This window comes from Haemaphysalis longicornis, unplaced genomic scaffold (genome assembly GCF_048455015.1).
Source record: "Haemaphysalis longicornis isolate Haplotype H1 unplaced genomic scaffold, Haemaphysalis longicornis Haplotype H1 scaffold_2, whole genome shotgun sequence".
NCBI lineage: Eukaryota > Metazoa > Arthropoda > Arachnida > Ixodida > Ixodidae > Haemaphysalis > Haemaphysalis longicornis.
The window spans coordinates 194,084,358-194,098,534 of NW_027526295.1; the positions used below are offsets into that span (position 1 = coordinate 194,084,358).

The 14,177-nt window shown below is 47.2% G+C and overlaps 2 protein-coding genes across 12 annotated transcripts in view; one reads left to right on the top strand and one right to left on the bottom strand.

Annotated features, from left to right (window-relative positions):
• Nucleotides 1-14,177, top strand: part of LOC144169729 (mediator of RNA polymerase II transcription subunit 12-like protein) — a 114,383-nt gene that overhangs the window by 48,146 nt on the left and 52,060 nt on the right. For 8 of the 11 annotated variants that reach the window (XM_077699046.1, XM_077699050.1, XM_077699048.1 and 5 more), the window contains exons 27-29: nucleotides 155-407; nucleotides 3,339-3,865; nucleotides 4,937-5,116. In XM_077699046.1, the coding sequence (XP_077555172.1) occupies nucleotides 155-407; nucleotides 3,339-3,865; nucleotides 4,937-5,116 (960 nt within the window). The remainder of the gene's footprint in view (nucleotides 1-154; nucleotides 408-3,338; nucleotides 3,866-4,936; nucleotides 5,117-14,177) is intronic. The other 3 variants (XM_077699051.1, XM_077699054.1, XM_077699044.1) reach the window with 2 other exon arrangements.
• LOC144169730 (uncharacterized) lies at nucleotides 11,763-13,129 on the bottom strand. Its single transcript, XM_077699055.1, has one exon. The coding sequence runs from the start codon at nucleotides 13,005-13,007 to the stop codon at nucleotides 11,763-11,765; it is 1,245 nt and encodes a 414-aa protein (XP_077555181.1). The 5' UTR covers nucleotides 13,008-13,129.

Genomic DNA, 14,177 nt, shown 5'->3' on the forward strand with positions numbered 1-14,177 from the left:
TCGGCCTGTTCCTTTTTGCCTTCTTGACAGTGTTACTTTTGTTTCACCGTTCCCAGTGCCTTCAGCGTTGTGTGTGTGTGTTGTCGTCGTCCCGACGGGTGCCGGTGTTGACGGGCTGTGCGTGTGGCATTCTCTATCTCGCCCCTTCTCTTAGCAGCAGCGCTCCTGTCGATTTTCCCCCTTTGCTGCACAGCCCCGGCCTGGGCGGCAGGCACCACCCGGGTGGCAGTGTAGTGGGGGCTGCCCCCCGGGGCACGGGCATTGAGAGTGCGGGCCTCAACGACTTTGCCAAGTATGCTCTGGGCCAGATCTGCAGCCAGCAGTGGATCCACGAGCGCTGCCTCCGGGACCCCGACGTGCTCTGCTCCCCGGACCTGCTGCTGGACCCCATGCTCTCCCACAAGCAGGTGTGTTTGTCGTCGATACTCGCCGATCACACGGTCCCCTGTGGCTGGTCCTAGTGTGGGTGCCGGGGCGGCCGCTTTTTCTGATGGAGGCAAAAAGCGAAAACGCTCGTGTGTATGAGATATCGGCGCACGTTAAAGATACCCAGGTGGTCAAAATTGATTCGGAGCCCTCCACTATGGCACGCCTCATCGCCTGCGTTGCGTCGGCGCATTAAACCCTACAATCAATCAATTACTAGTGTGGGTGAAGGAAGAGGCATGGCTTGTCTAGGCACGGGGAAGGGCATTTGAGTGTATTGTTGGCGTCGCAGTCAGTACTGGCGCAACATCACCTTCATCTAGCCCACTACCTTTCGTCTTGCCACTGTGAGGGGTGTACAGATTTCAATGGTCGAGTGAGAGTAGTCAAAAAGTGCGGTGCACTCTGCTGAAGCATTCAGTACCTGTGGGAGCAGATTTGGTGCTCCTGTTTGCCATTGGGAAAGGGCTGTGGGTCACGATGTTCTTGCTGTCACAGTGACGGTGAATATGCCAGTGTGCTTTTGAGGTGTGGATGAAGCAAATAGCGGTTTGGTTTAAGAGGGGAACGCAGGGATCAGATGTCGAGACCAAAAAATCATTTTTCAGAAGTCGCATTTTCGGCTTGCGCGTTTTATATCCTACGCGGTTTCCCGTCTAAAAACATTGCAAAGTGCCAAAGAAAAATAATAATGTTAGCTGATGTGACAAAAAATTTCCACAAGTTGACGAAAACACGGCAATTTTCGGAGCACTGTATTTCCGGAACGACACCACTCGACGCCGCAAATACAGTGCCGTAGCACTGTATTTGCAGCATGGCTGTTTTGCTGTGGCTCTAAACTAGTTTGTACAATGAAGTCTGGGATTACAAAATTATGTCATCAGTGTTATATTAATTAGAGAAGACGGCGTAAGGTCACAGAGTTGTAAAATTGGATATTTTTAATGGCACATTATGTTTATTTTTGCAATGTTTGCAGTTACCTATGTTGTCTATTTTGAAATGATTGTTTCGCCTGAAGGAGAAGAGCATGGTATGTGAATAATAACTATGTTGTAATTGTGTAAAAAAAGTATATTCTGCTTTCAAATAGCTCATCTTATGCTTGTGGTGCCCTGATATGACTTCTTGACACTGAACAGCCTCATGTATTAAGCTGTAGCTTCAGCAAGGTTATGACACCTAAAAATCAGCTGAAAGTCTGCCAGCACATTAATATAAAAATGTCTGCCAGCACATTAATATAAAAAAGACCATGTCTCACTCTTCATTTTGGAGGCAGCTACACATTAGGCATACCTCAAGTAAAGTATAGGTACCCTAGTAGCCCATAGTAAGCTTTGCAGTGAACTAGGCATGAAACTGGTGCTTCTGCCATCTCCAATGAGCCAGGAAGGCATCCCAGATGCACCAAATCAAAGGGCAAAGGTCTGTGAGGTTGTCTCGAAGCAAGGACAGCAATTACTATGCTCCTGGTGCAGTTTGAAAATCATGAAGTCTTCGTAAACTTTAGGAGCCGTTTTGTCAGAAGGGCATTTTACGAGTTCGTTGCTCGTGAAAAGGATAGCTTGGCAACCACTGGGCGGATTTTGACCCTGTCTGTTTTATTTCAATCCTTGAAGAGTTCTGCAGGGTATGACATTCTCTGGTTTTCATTTTAGGACCTAGTTATTTTTTTATGTAATATTTACAGCCAAGTCAGTTGTGCCCTACCTGGTGAAAATAATGTTCTCTGGAAAAAAAATCGAAGAATGTAAAACAAATTGCAAGAATGTCATATCCTGTAGTGTTCTTTTGACCACAATTGAAAAGTATTCAGAGCTTCTTACCGTGTTTCAATACCTTGCTAGCCTTTTCACAAGCAGGCAACATGTGAACCTCTGTAACACCAATACTACTGGAGGTTTCATCATAAAATTTTAAATTTCACCATTTGTGAAGTTTTCCAGTCTGGCTGCCAAATTTCATTACTCTATGCCAAAAACAAAAAAAGTTCACCCCCGATCCCCACCTAGCCCTTAAAAACAGTTTTGAAACAGAGTGAATACTTAGTGATTGCTAATACAAAAACTGAAATTTACAATTTTTTGGGCATGCTTCATTAATGGGTAAAGAAAAATTGAGCCAAAACCTTCATTAAAACGTTTTTATTGCATAAAAACAAGCACAACAACGAACACAAATAAGTAGGAGACCTTGAGGAATAGCTTAGAGACAGCTCTCACATTGGAGGTACGAAGATTCAGGAGTGTTACTGTATATAGACTTACACTCTAGTAAAGCCGCTTTCGTGTAAAGGCTGCACCGTAAACTGGCGTGGCCTGGTAACTCATGGAGAGCTTGACCATAATAAACCCGAAATGCAGTGCTGTTGCCTTGCGGTCAAGCCGATCCATTGGGAGCAAACCTTGGCTGCGTTCCAGTTCGCGGACAGCTTGGTAGACAGCTTGGCAGACAGCTCTTGGTAGACAGCTTAAGACGTCTAAAGAAAGAAGAATTGGAACGGCGCAACAGTCACCAACGCATGCGACAACCTCATAGCAGACATGTTGAGAAACGCAAGCCGCAGGTTTTGTAAATAATATCACCGTTATTATTAGAAACATTAAGTTAATTAAACAAAAACATCTTTACTACTAGTAAATTATACTAAATATCATAATAAAAGAACAAGTTAGTTTGTAACAACATTAATACGGAAAAAAAATGGCGCTGGGGTCACTTTCGAGTTATGACTGGAAGGTAGCTTGCATCGTTGCTGACTTCGATGCTGTCTCCTTGATGCTGTCTTCATTGACTGCTTTGTTCGAATTGGGACGGGGCCTAACATGGTGGACTGTCCGCGAAGACGGCAACGAAGCCGTCTAAAGGGGGAATCGGAACGCACCCGTTGTTTCCGCTCTTTCCAGGCTGAGACCCTGCTGCAGATGATCTGCCACCCCAAGGGCGGCGCCAATGGCTCTGGCCCGCACTCGTGGCTCACCCCCGGTGCAAGCAGCAGTGGTGCCGACACGTTTGGCGCCATGGCCGGTGTCGCCGGCATCGTGAGTGGCGGCGCTGGCACTGGGGCCAATAGCAGTGCGGGGAGCACCGGTGGTGGCTCGGCCGGCGGTTCCAGCCCGTCGGAGGAGCGATGCGACCAGCGCCAGCTGGTGAGCCGGGTGCTGCTGGGGCTGGACCAGTGGAGCATGCGGGTGTCCTGGCTGGAGCTGCAGCTGCGCTACAAGCAGTGCGCCAGCGCTGCGGAGGTCAATGCCTGGCTGGACAGCGTTGCCCGGGCCACCATCGACGTCTTCCAGCTCACCAGCGAGGAGGCGCCTCCGCCGCTGCCCCCACCGCCCTCCGCTTCCCACCGGTCGAATAGCGGGGACCCCGCGTCACCGGCACCTTTTGCTCGCTCGTGCGGGTCCAACAATGGCGGCGGTGCCTACGGCAGGTAAATGCAGCTTTGATAGGTCAAATTGTTCAAGTCGATGCTGGAGTGCAGCATGTGCTGCTTATCGCAGACCCGGTCATAACGAAATGTGAGGTGTGATGAGAAAATTCAGATTTTCTTGCTGTCGTTTTTGTGCAGTCAAACCTTGATGTAATGAACTTCAATGTAACGAAACCCCCCCCTTCCCCCCCCCCTGCCCCTTGTTACAAACCATGTAATGTTTTTTAGCTTCAAGTGTGTGCACACCGTGTACCCTCTGTGTAATGAAGTCCCGTTTGCCGAAATTTCAATGTATGGACAACTAGGCACGAAATTTTAGCTGTAGAAATAAATTTGGGAGACGCAAGTGCCGAAATGGGGCCCAATGCCACAGATGCAGCGAGCCACAGAGTCCATGGGCGAGCTCCTTGCCTACAAGCTCCTTGCCTATAAGCTGCGTATGGCGGCGCCATTGCAGCATGCCGCTGCTTTGCCCTTCGTTCAAGCTTGCTCATGCTTGTCGGGCTCCGTTGTTTGTGGGGGACCAGAGTTATGACGGCGACCTAGCTTGCACTCTTTTGCGTTGCATGTGTGTAGCAGAGGGCAGAGTGGGCCCATGTAAGCTACATTGTTCCTTTTCGTAGTTACACCCCGCGTTTGGTGTTTTGTCTAGCTGAAGGCCACGTCATGTTGCATTGCTTGCTCCTCCACGAGAGCTACGACATGGGCTATGCATTGTGCTCCCACCACTTCTAGTTTTGGCCCTGCTTGTGGCAGAAGCCGTAGATTGTACAGCTGAACCCACCTACAGGGGCACCACCCAGGCACATGAAGGCTTATTCGAATGGCAGTTGCAGTGCGCTTCAGAAACAGAGTGAAAGCTCGCTTGTTACGAAGTTCAGCAAACAAATTCAACGAATGCATTATTGAACGAACAAATGGGGCATCAGGCTCCTCAGCTGCTGCTACATGTTGTGTCGTCTCGGTCTGCATATTCTGCATCCATGATGTGTGCCGGATGAGTGCGTTGTAAAGGCAGCCTTCATTCTCTGCCCCATCTCACGAAGTCCTCCGTTGCTGCCCCACTTGCAGCAGGCAGGAGAACGACCGCATCTGGTATGTGGCCCCCCTGATCGCCAAGCTGCCCGCGGCCGTCCAGGGCAAGGTCCTGCGGGCGGCCGGGCAGGTGCTGGAGAGCGGCAGCTGGGCCTCCATCGCCTCCTCCTCCTCGTCCTCCAAGAGCAAAGAGAAGGACAAGCAGGTGCACAGGAGGTGAGTGAGGGGAGCCTGCTCTCTCATCTCTGTAAATTCATCTACGCATGGGGAAATTAAAAGCTTTAACTAGTACTGCTAAAAACGATAACTTTATAGGGCTAACCGACGAGCGATCATGTAGATTGGTTGCTCAGTTTGCCAGTGTGACTTTAAAGGACAGGTTGGGTAAAGATAGCATGCTGGTTGAAGAGGTGTGGGAAGGACAAAAAATTGAAGAGCAGAAGCAGATGGTTTGGGGTGATGTTGAGATCAAGGAGAAGAGCAGACAAGCCAGGAAAGAAAAAGCAGAGGAGCAGTTGCAAGTTTTGTCTTCCCAGGTGTCATGATGCTTTTTTTTTTAATTTTTAAAGGGGCTAAGTGCTATGTTTGTTTTCAGCAAACCTTCTTGCCTTGGGGCACCACTTACCAACCATATTACTTGAATCTAGGCCGATACTTTTTTTTAAAAGAGTCGCTTACGGATGTCGGGGGTCAGCTTAGATTTGAGAATGTGGCTTTCCTGTCACCGTTAGACATTCAATGCCATCTCATGGCCACAGGCCTGCAGCTTGCAGGTTTGCAGGCTTCATTTTGCTTGTTCGAACGTTCTGAACCCAGCTCTCGGCATTCCGTGGTTGCTTGCTTACGTCGCCACGTGGCCTCAAGAAGCGCCCGTGTTCGTGGTACAATGGCGCCCACCAAGCGGTGCTACACCGTGGCTTTTAAGCGGAAAGTAGTTTTGAAGGTCCAGAGAACTTAAACCTCCAAGCACAGCGCGACTTCGGCGTCAATGGGAAGAACATGCGGCAACGGTGGAAGCAGCAGAACAAACTTTTTAACTGCGCTGCCAAGCGAATGGCCTTCACAGGACCCAAGAAAGGTCAACACCACGAGGTGGAGAAGGATGTCGCTGACTTTATCTGAAAGCAAAGAGAGGGTGGAATGCCTGTGACGATGGAGATGACACAGGCGAAGGTGAGGGAGATCTAGGCGTCGCGTGGACTCAGTTCAAGGCCAGCAGGGGCTGGGTCACTGGTTTTATGAAACGATTTGGGTTCAGCCTGTGACGGTGGCTGTCTGTGTGCCAAAACTGACCCCCTGACTTCGAGGAGGAGCTAGTTGTGCTCCAGCGCTTTGTTATCGAGAAGAGGGTGGAAGAGAAGTATAGACTGGGCCAGATCAGTAACGCTGATCAGTCCCTGGTGTATTTTCACATGCCTGTGAATGAGAAGAGTGCAAAACAAGGGAAAGTCAAAACTGCAAGGTTCGATAAGCAGCGCACCACCGTGATATGTTGCACGGCCAATGGGAGAAAGCTGCCGACTCTTCAAGCCAGGGAAGTTTTCCCTAAAAACGCCATCGTATGAGCCTATGAGAATGGGTGGAAAAGTGGTGCCCTTATCAAAGTTTGTGTTGAGGCTGTTTGGCAGCGCTGTGCCTGGGCTCTGCTGTTTAACACCTTCCTGCACGCGGCAAAAAAAGCACTGATTTTGGGTAGTCTAGCAAAAACATTTCTTCCAGTCACAAAAAGTATGGTATCTAAATGTAGAAGAGTAAATTTCCCTTGCACTGGTAATCGTTTCAAACAAAAATCTTCATTTAAAAAGACAAGGAAAGAAAGACGTACAAAAAAGTTTTGGAAAAAACACAACAAAGCAAGCAAAAACATCGGCTTCGCTCCACACACACACAAAAAAATCACTTGAAAAATCTAAGATATACATTTTGTACATACACTATCAGGGGAAAACTGGAAATAACAAACACCTAACTGCAAAATTGCTTGACTTATAAAAATAAACGTAGTGCCGTGCACCGCCCCGGTGTGCAATTCCGAGGTCGACTTGTGGTGTTCGTTTAGGGCAAAAGTCAATCCTCTGCGTTGCAGTCTGCAAATGATCTCGCCCGAAGGAAGTTACCACACTGCAGGTGAGAAAGATGACCTTTAGATAAACAAGCGGAGGGAGCGAAGCAAAGCCAAACAACCAACGAACGCCTGTCGAGGTTCCGGGCCAGTTTGATGCACTGTTGATTTCGGAGTCAGTGGTGCTAATATCGGCAACACAATCGTGTGCAGAGTTTATTTATTTATTTATTTACAATACTGCTGACCCCAGTTAAGGGGTCGTAGCAGGGTGGAAAGAAGAGTGTGATACATTTCACAATAAAACAGACAAAAAGAACGCATAATATCAGCAAAAAAACAGGATTGAACTGAATGCCAATTCACAGTGGCGGGTGGATAATATTTGGCGAAGGGCACAAAAAAGGAAAGAAAAAACCGACACACGCATTGAAACGACACAGGCTGCAAATAGAAGAGCACACATCAATGCCCCGCGAACGCAATATACACCGAGAACCAGAACACGTTATGCACATACCAAGTGAACAACAAGAAAGAAAAGTTTAAAAGTCAAGTAGGCTTTCAAATTTGTTAATATCAGTTTGTTCGACAACATGACTTTCAAGGTTATTCCATTCATTAACTGTTTTTGGAAAAAAGGAATACTTAAAGACATTGTTTTTCGGCTGGAATGGGGTTAAGTTCAGCGAGTGACGGTGGCGGGATGAATGACCTGAAGAAAAATACGTTAAGTATTGATGAGTATCGCTTTTGAGAAGGTTCTTCACAATTTTAAAAAGAAAGCGTAGGCGGCATAATTTATTTCTGTCTGCAATGTTCAATAAACCAGCCTTGGCTGTCAGTTCCGAAACTGAAGCGCGGCCATAAGAATTAAAAATAAAACGGACTGCTTTATTTTGTACACGATTTAATTTAGATAAGTTAGCCGCCGTGAAAGGGTCCCAAATTACATTTCCATAATCGAGAATGGGTAACACGATGCTTTTATAGGCTAGTAATTTTATGCTTGTTGGAGCATTTCTGAGAGACCTTTTCAAGTAGTGAAGTTTATACATTGATTGATTAGCAACGTTTGTAATGTGTTTATCCCAGTGCAAGTTGTTACATATATGTAAACCAAGATATTTATACTCAGTTACCCGTGTTAGCACGTTATTATCGACTGTGTAATTAAAAAGAAGGGGTTGCTTCTTGTTTGTGATTGACATAACAGCACTTTTTTTATAATTAGCAGACATCTGCCATGTGTTGCACCACTGAATAATATCGTTCAGCTTCAAATTAAGGTTAATCTGGTCATCCAAAAAGTCTACAGTAGAATAAATCAAACAATCATCAGCGTACAACCTGATTTTCATGTCATGCTCGCCAACAATGTCGTTAACATAAAGAAGAAATAACAACGGACCCAGAACCGAACCCTGGGGTACACCCGAAGTGACAGGTACTATTTTAGAAGGAGTGTCGCTGAAGATGACATACTGGTAACGTGAAGTAAGGTATGACTGAATCCAACTGCAAAATTTATCATTTTTAAGAATGGCACGTAGTTTGATCATTAGTTTTACATGAGATATCTTGTCGAACGCTTTCGCGAAATCTATAAATATTACATCTGTTTGTTTACGGTCATTAATAGTCACGGCGAAGTCATGTACGGTTTCGACAAGTTGGGTCACAGTGGAAAAGCCGCGCCTAAAACCATGTTGTGCTGAAGAGAGAATCGAATGCGTTGTTAAGAAAGTAGATATGTGTTTGTGAATGACATGTTCTAATAATTTACAACAAGTGCTGGTTAAAGCTATAGGACGGTAATTCGTAACTGACTGTTTATCCCCTTGTTTAAATAGGGGCTTAATTTTGGACACTTTCCAACTTCCGGCAGGACTCCAGTTGAAAGAGACAAATTAAAAATAATAACAAGGAATTTGGCGCACCACTCCGCGTATCTTTTTAGAAAAGCATTGGGTATATCATCAGGTCCAGGAGATTTTTTTTCATCTAAGTTGAGGAGTAGATTAAGTATACCGGGCTCCGTAATTATGACATCCTCAAGAGATGGCAGCATTCTATATTTATCGAAAGGCGGGGTAGTTCCGTCGTCAACTGTAAATACGGACTTGAAATTTTCGTTAAATGAATTCGAGATTTCTGTAGAATCCGAGGTACATATGTTATCTATTACGAAAGTGCTAGTTTCCGAGTGTTTAGGGGTTATACTTCGCCAAAATTTGGAGGGCGATTCTTTAATCATGCTACTCAAGCGCACTGTGTAGAATGTACGCCGCTCTGTTTGCATTAGGTCTTTTAGTTTACGAGAGAGCTGGGAAATTTCTTCCTTTAGCTTCGTATTACGATTTATTTTGTACCGTTTGTTCAGGCGATTGATTTTCCTTTTTAAATGAATGATGTCTCGGGTGATCCATGGATTAGAGGGATTTGCTGGTCGATACCGGAAGGGAACATAGAGGTCAATGCATGCGTGTACTGTGTTCTTAAATTTCACCCAGAGAGAGTTAGCGTCGCACGTAATGTCCGAAAAAGTACTCAAAAATCGATCATACACTGACTCCAATCTGTCTAGTATACAAACATCGTTAGCAGCGGAAAAAATTGGTACACGAGTCGTTTTCAACTTTGTCTTTGGGAGAGAGAAATGAAATTGAACTAAGACACACTTATGATCTGAGAGACCATCCAGTACCTCACACTCATGGTCACCGTCAATATTGGACCGAACAAAAACAAGATCCAGTATTGATTTGCTTTCTCCGTGAATACGTGTATACTCATGAACTAGTTGAACCAAATCAAAACGAAAAGCAATATCAATTAACTCCTCGTTGTTTAAAGTATCACGAGTACCAGAAGAGAAGGTGGGCCATTCAATATCAGGTAGGTTGAAGTCACCACAGAGCACAAGTTTCGTGTCTTTCGCTATCTGGAGACCAATGTATTCCTTTAAATTCCGCAAAGCATCAATTCTGGTACTAGGGGGTCTGTAAACAACACCAATGACCAGGCACTTTCCGTCGCGACACATTTTACAAAATAAGGCCTCAACACCAACGGGGTCGGCCATTCTAGCAATTTGTATGTTATTTTTAAAGAGTAACGCCACACCGCCTCCCCTGGAATCACGATCTTTGCGATAAACACGATAATCTGGGGGAACAAATTCGCTATCATGGATTCCCTGGTGAAGCCAGGTCTCAGTCAGTGCAACAATGTCCGGATCATGTATCGATATCAGATGTTCTAGGTCAAGTGTCTTGTTTACAATACTACGGCAGTTAACATTTAGTAGCTTTATATAAGGGGATGCGGAAGGTTGTCATATGGCTGATCGCTTTCGAAGAGGCACCTTATCATTTTTTTCTTTGTCCCAGACATACATACAGTGGAATCTCGGTCATACGAATCTCAAGGGGCGGCAAAAATATTCGTATCACCCGAAAATTCGTATCATCAGAAAACGAGAAAAAATGGAATTGTGCCGCGCATGTGACAGGCGGCGGCAACATGGCGTCGGCTGTTGCCGTGAAGAGGCGCAAGTAGCTTCAGCGACCGCTTGTAACCTTTTGTTAAAACGCAGCTCAAGGTGTAAACTAAGTTGCTCATGCGGGGAAGAGCTCATAAAGTGGGAGAAAACTGCGCTATAAAATATCATCCGCGCCAAATATGCGCCGCGGAGGTGGCCCGGCCAGCTCCTGCGAGCGCTTCGAAATTGCCGCCATGAGGCACACGTCTCCCCATTGGCGCAAGTCATGAGGCTCCTCCCACTGCCGTTCGCGGCAACGTTGGCGGCAACCAAGGCTGAGCACGGCCGCGCTAGGGCGGCGACGCGCGCTGTGTCGATACCAACGTGCGCACGCGGTCGCTCTAGCCCGGCCGTGGGCAGAAACCACCCCAGCAGAGGCTGGCGCCAAGGTGCCGGCCCGAATCGTCAACGCGGGAGTCAAAAGAACGCGTGCTCACCTTCGACGCGACGTGCGCACGCGAACCGCATGCGATTTGTGCGCGTCGGCGTTGAACGCGCATTATTCTCACGCCCGCGTTGACGATTTCGCCCCCGCGACAGATGCTACCTCGCTCGGAAAATGACGGCCGACGCGCGCGGCAGTGGGAGGAGCCTGCCAACTTGCGCCAATGGCGAGGTGCGCTCTTCATGGCGGCAGTTCGAAAACGCTCCGGACAGCCCGGTGGCCCCGCCGGAAATGTTTAGGCCTAACACCCCAGCAGATATTGAATGGGCGCTTTCACTACCGGCGCGGATGATGTTTTATAGTACCGTTTTCTTCTACATTATAAGCTCCTTTACCGCTCAAGCAACTTCGTGCGTGCCTTGAGCGATATTTTAGAGAGCGCTTAGAAGCGGTCGCTCGAGCTCCCGACGCCACTTCGCGGCCGAAGCCGCCGCCATGTTGCCGCCGCCGGCCGCGGCGCGTGCAGGTGGTTACGCGGCAGGGTCAGCGCGCCTGTGGCGTGCGCAGCGCGTTTTCGCGAGCAGAAAACGCTCCATGCGATTCACGCTCCATGCTTTTGTGCCCGCGCGCAACCAAGGCCGCACGGCCATACTAACTCTCCCGCCTCCCGTCCACGCCGCTGTCGTCTGCTCACGGCTCCCGTGTTCGTATCACCCGCACCAGGGGATAAATGCGTACGGATCATCCGAATTTTTTTACATTGCATACAATGCATTTTCGCCGGGGAATTTTAAAAATTCGTATCACAACGAAATTCGTATCAAACGAATTCGTATCACCGAGATTCCACTGTAGTTCCATTCACAGACACCTAATCAAAAACCAGCTTTACGTCCTCTTTCCGCTTGCGGTTTTCACTTGTGCTTTCCCAAAGTTTTTTTCTGACTTCACGAACATTCAGGGAGAAGACTTCTCTAATGTACATGTCTATGTTCTTTAGTTTAGGGCAGTTCTTAAATATTAAGAGTTTTTCGCGAAAATCGACAAGCTTCAAAATTACGGGGCGAATTTTGTCCTGTTTTTTAACTCCTAACCGGTGGCACCTTTCTACTCCTGAAACACTAATTTTTAAGGTTTCCTTAAAAAATGTGTTAACCACGTTCTCGTGCAAGGATTCCAGAGATTCATTCTGTTCTTCTTTTAAGCCGTGAATAATGATGTTATTTCGCCGGCTGCGATTTTCGAGATCGTCAATTTTATCTAACACGAAGGTAATGTCGTTTTGAACCTTCGTGACAGTTGATTCGAGTGACTGAATTTTTTCACCGAAACCGGCAAGGCGTGCGACGGAAACTTCTAATGAATCCAGCCTATCGTTGAACTGTGCGAAAGAGTCGGTTAAGGCTTTCTGCGCATCACCAAAAGTGTTCATCTGTTTCATTATTTCTTTTTGGCTATTAAGTACGTGAAGAATCAGTTCACGGTCAGTGAGAGTAGAATGAAGCTGGCCTTCATTGTCCGAGCTCACAGAGTCCGGCCCTGGGTTCTGCTCGACGTCACCGCATCTCAAAAGAAGATTAACAAATGCGCGGAAACTTAAAGAAGACAACGCTCGTTTCACACCAGTGGGGCAGGGCAGCAGCAAAAGACAAACATCGTCACTTCGAAAAGGTTTGGCCTCAGGCAAGCGACTAACCTGTGCCAAGAAAAAGATGTTCCGGTTGAACATCGTTGCAGCCACGCTGCCGCCGTGCCCACTGAAGAGTCCGGGAGGCGGTGGGGAATTTATGAGCTGTTGTTGCGATGACGTCACTCGGCCACTGGCGCTGTACTCGGTAAGGACGGCGAGCGTCCCCCCGGGTGGATCCGTGATGTGGCAGAAGTGTGACGATTGCTCGTTTTCTTCTTGAAGCAAAGGCGGGTACGGGTTATCAGGGTGGTCCACGTGGTTCCATGGGTGAGCGTGCCCGGTGAATGCGATGCTGAAGATCTGCGCCAAGAAAAAGATGTTCCGGTTGAACATCGTTGCAGCCACGCTGCCGCCGTGCCCACTCTTGTCCAAATCGCTAGCAACGTGGCGTTTCCGCGGCGCTGTAGCGCGTGATCCTGATGCCATCTTCGTGTCATCCGAGCGCTTGTCACATGACACTGGCGCGGCTTTAAAAAATCACTGCGCGCAGAAAAAAAAAACAATAAAAAAGGTGTAAGTGTCTCTACTGCTTTGTAGATGGCGAGAGCCCTCAGAGAGCACTGTGGAAGCGCCATGTTTGAGCGGAAACGCGGCAAAATTTGAACTTGAAATCATCGATAGTATACTAATGATTTGAATAGGCGTGGGCAGGCGCTATGGTGGCACCAGCGGCAAGGAACCATTTTGAATGCCCATTTCAAGCACCAAAGTTTAATGGGGTGTAAAATTAGTTCCAAGCTGTGCATAAAAAAAAACTGCTTTGATTATTGCATTCACCAGGGTTCGTAGAAATAAAAAGATTACAGTTTTACGACCAACACTGCTTTGCCTATTGTATGACCAAAAATGGCCAATTATCCCTAATTATCTTTGGAGCTAATTGAAAAACTCGAAAAATAACAGCATATTTGAAATCAGTGGGGGGAAAGCAGCAAGACTGACACGTTTCACAGAGTTTACTTGAAAATTAAAAGAGGTTGTTTTTAAGATCTGACCAGTATCCTCCTTTAAGGGGTTGCTCCTGGCTTTTGATTCCGGCCGCTGCTTTCGGAGGGCTTTACGGACATTGCAATAATACCTGGCGGTGTGACGAGCCAGCTACAACTGCGCAACGTAACCATGAACAAACCATTTAAGGACAGGCTGCGGAAGCTTTACAATGACTGGCTGATGCTGCAAGACCACCAACTCATACCGACTGGTGCATCAAGCGTGCTTCACTCAGCCAAGTTGCGAAATGGGTTGCCGCAGCACGGGATGAAACTCTGGCCGTGCTAATTGTGTGTGCAGGCCTTTTGTAAGTGCAGCATCTTGGAATGTGCTGGATTGAATTGGGGACAGTGCGCTGTGGGAAGAGGACAGCGACAAAGAGGGCACGATGTTGACGAAGTTAAGTGAGCATTGCACATGCTATGACGAGTGATGTAAGTGTAATAAAGTGCATGTTCTAGTGCCAGCCCAATGCGTTTTTTATTCGGCTTACATTCGAGTTAAGCTCTTTTTATTTTCTGACCTTCCGAATTTCAGTGATTGGCCTAGAATCGAGGCCGGCCTAGGTTCGAGAAAATACAAGCACTGCTTTTGCAACACCCTTCA

Excerpts from the sequence above, each read along its gene's own strand:
- LOC144169730 (XM_077699055.1), bottom strand. The coding sequence starts at position 13,007 with ATGGCATCAGGATCACGCGCTACAGCGCCGCGGAAACGCCACGTTGCT.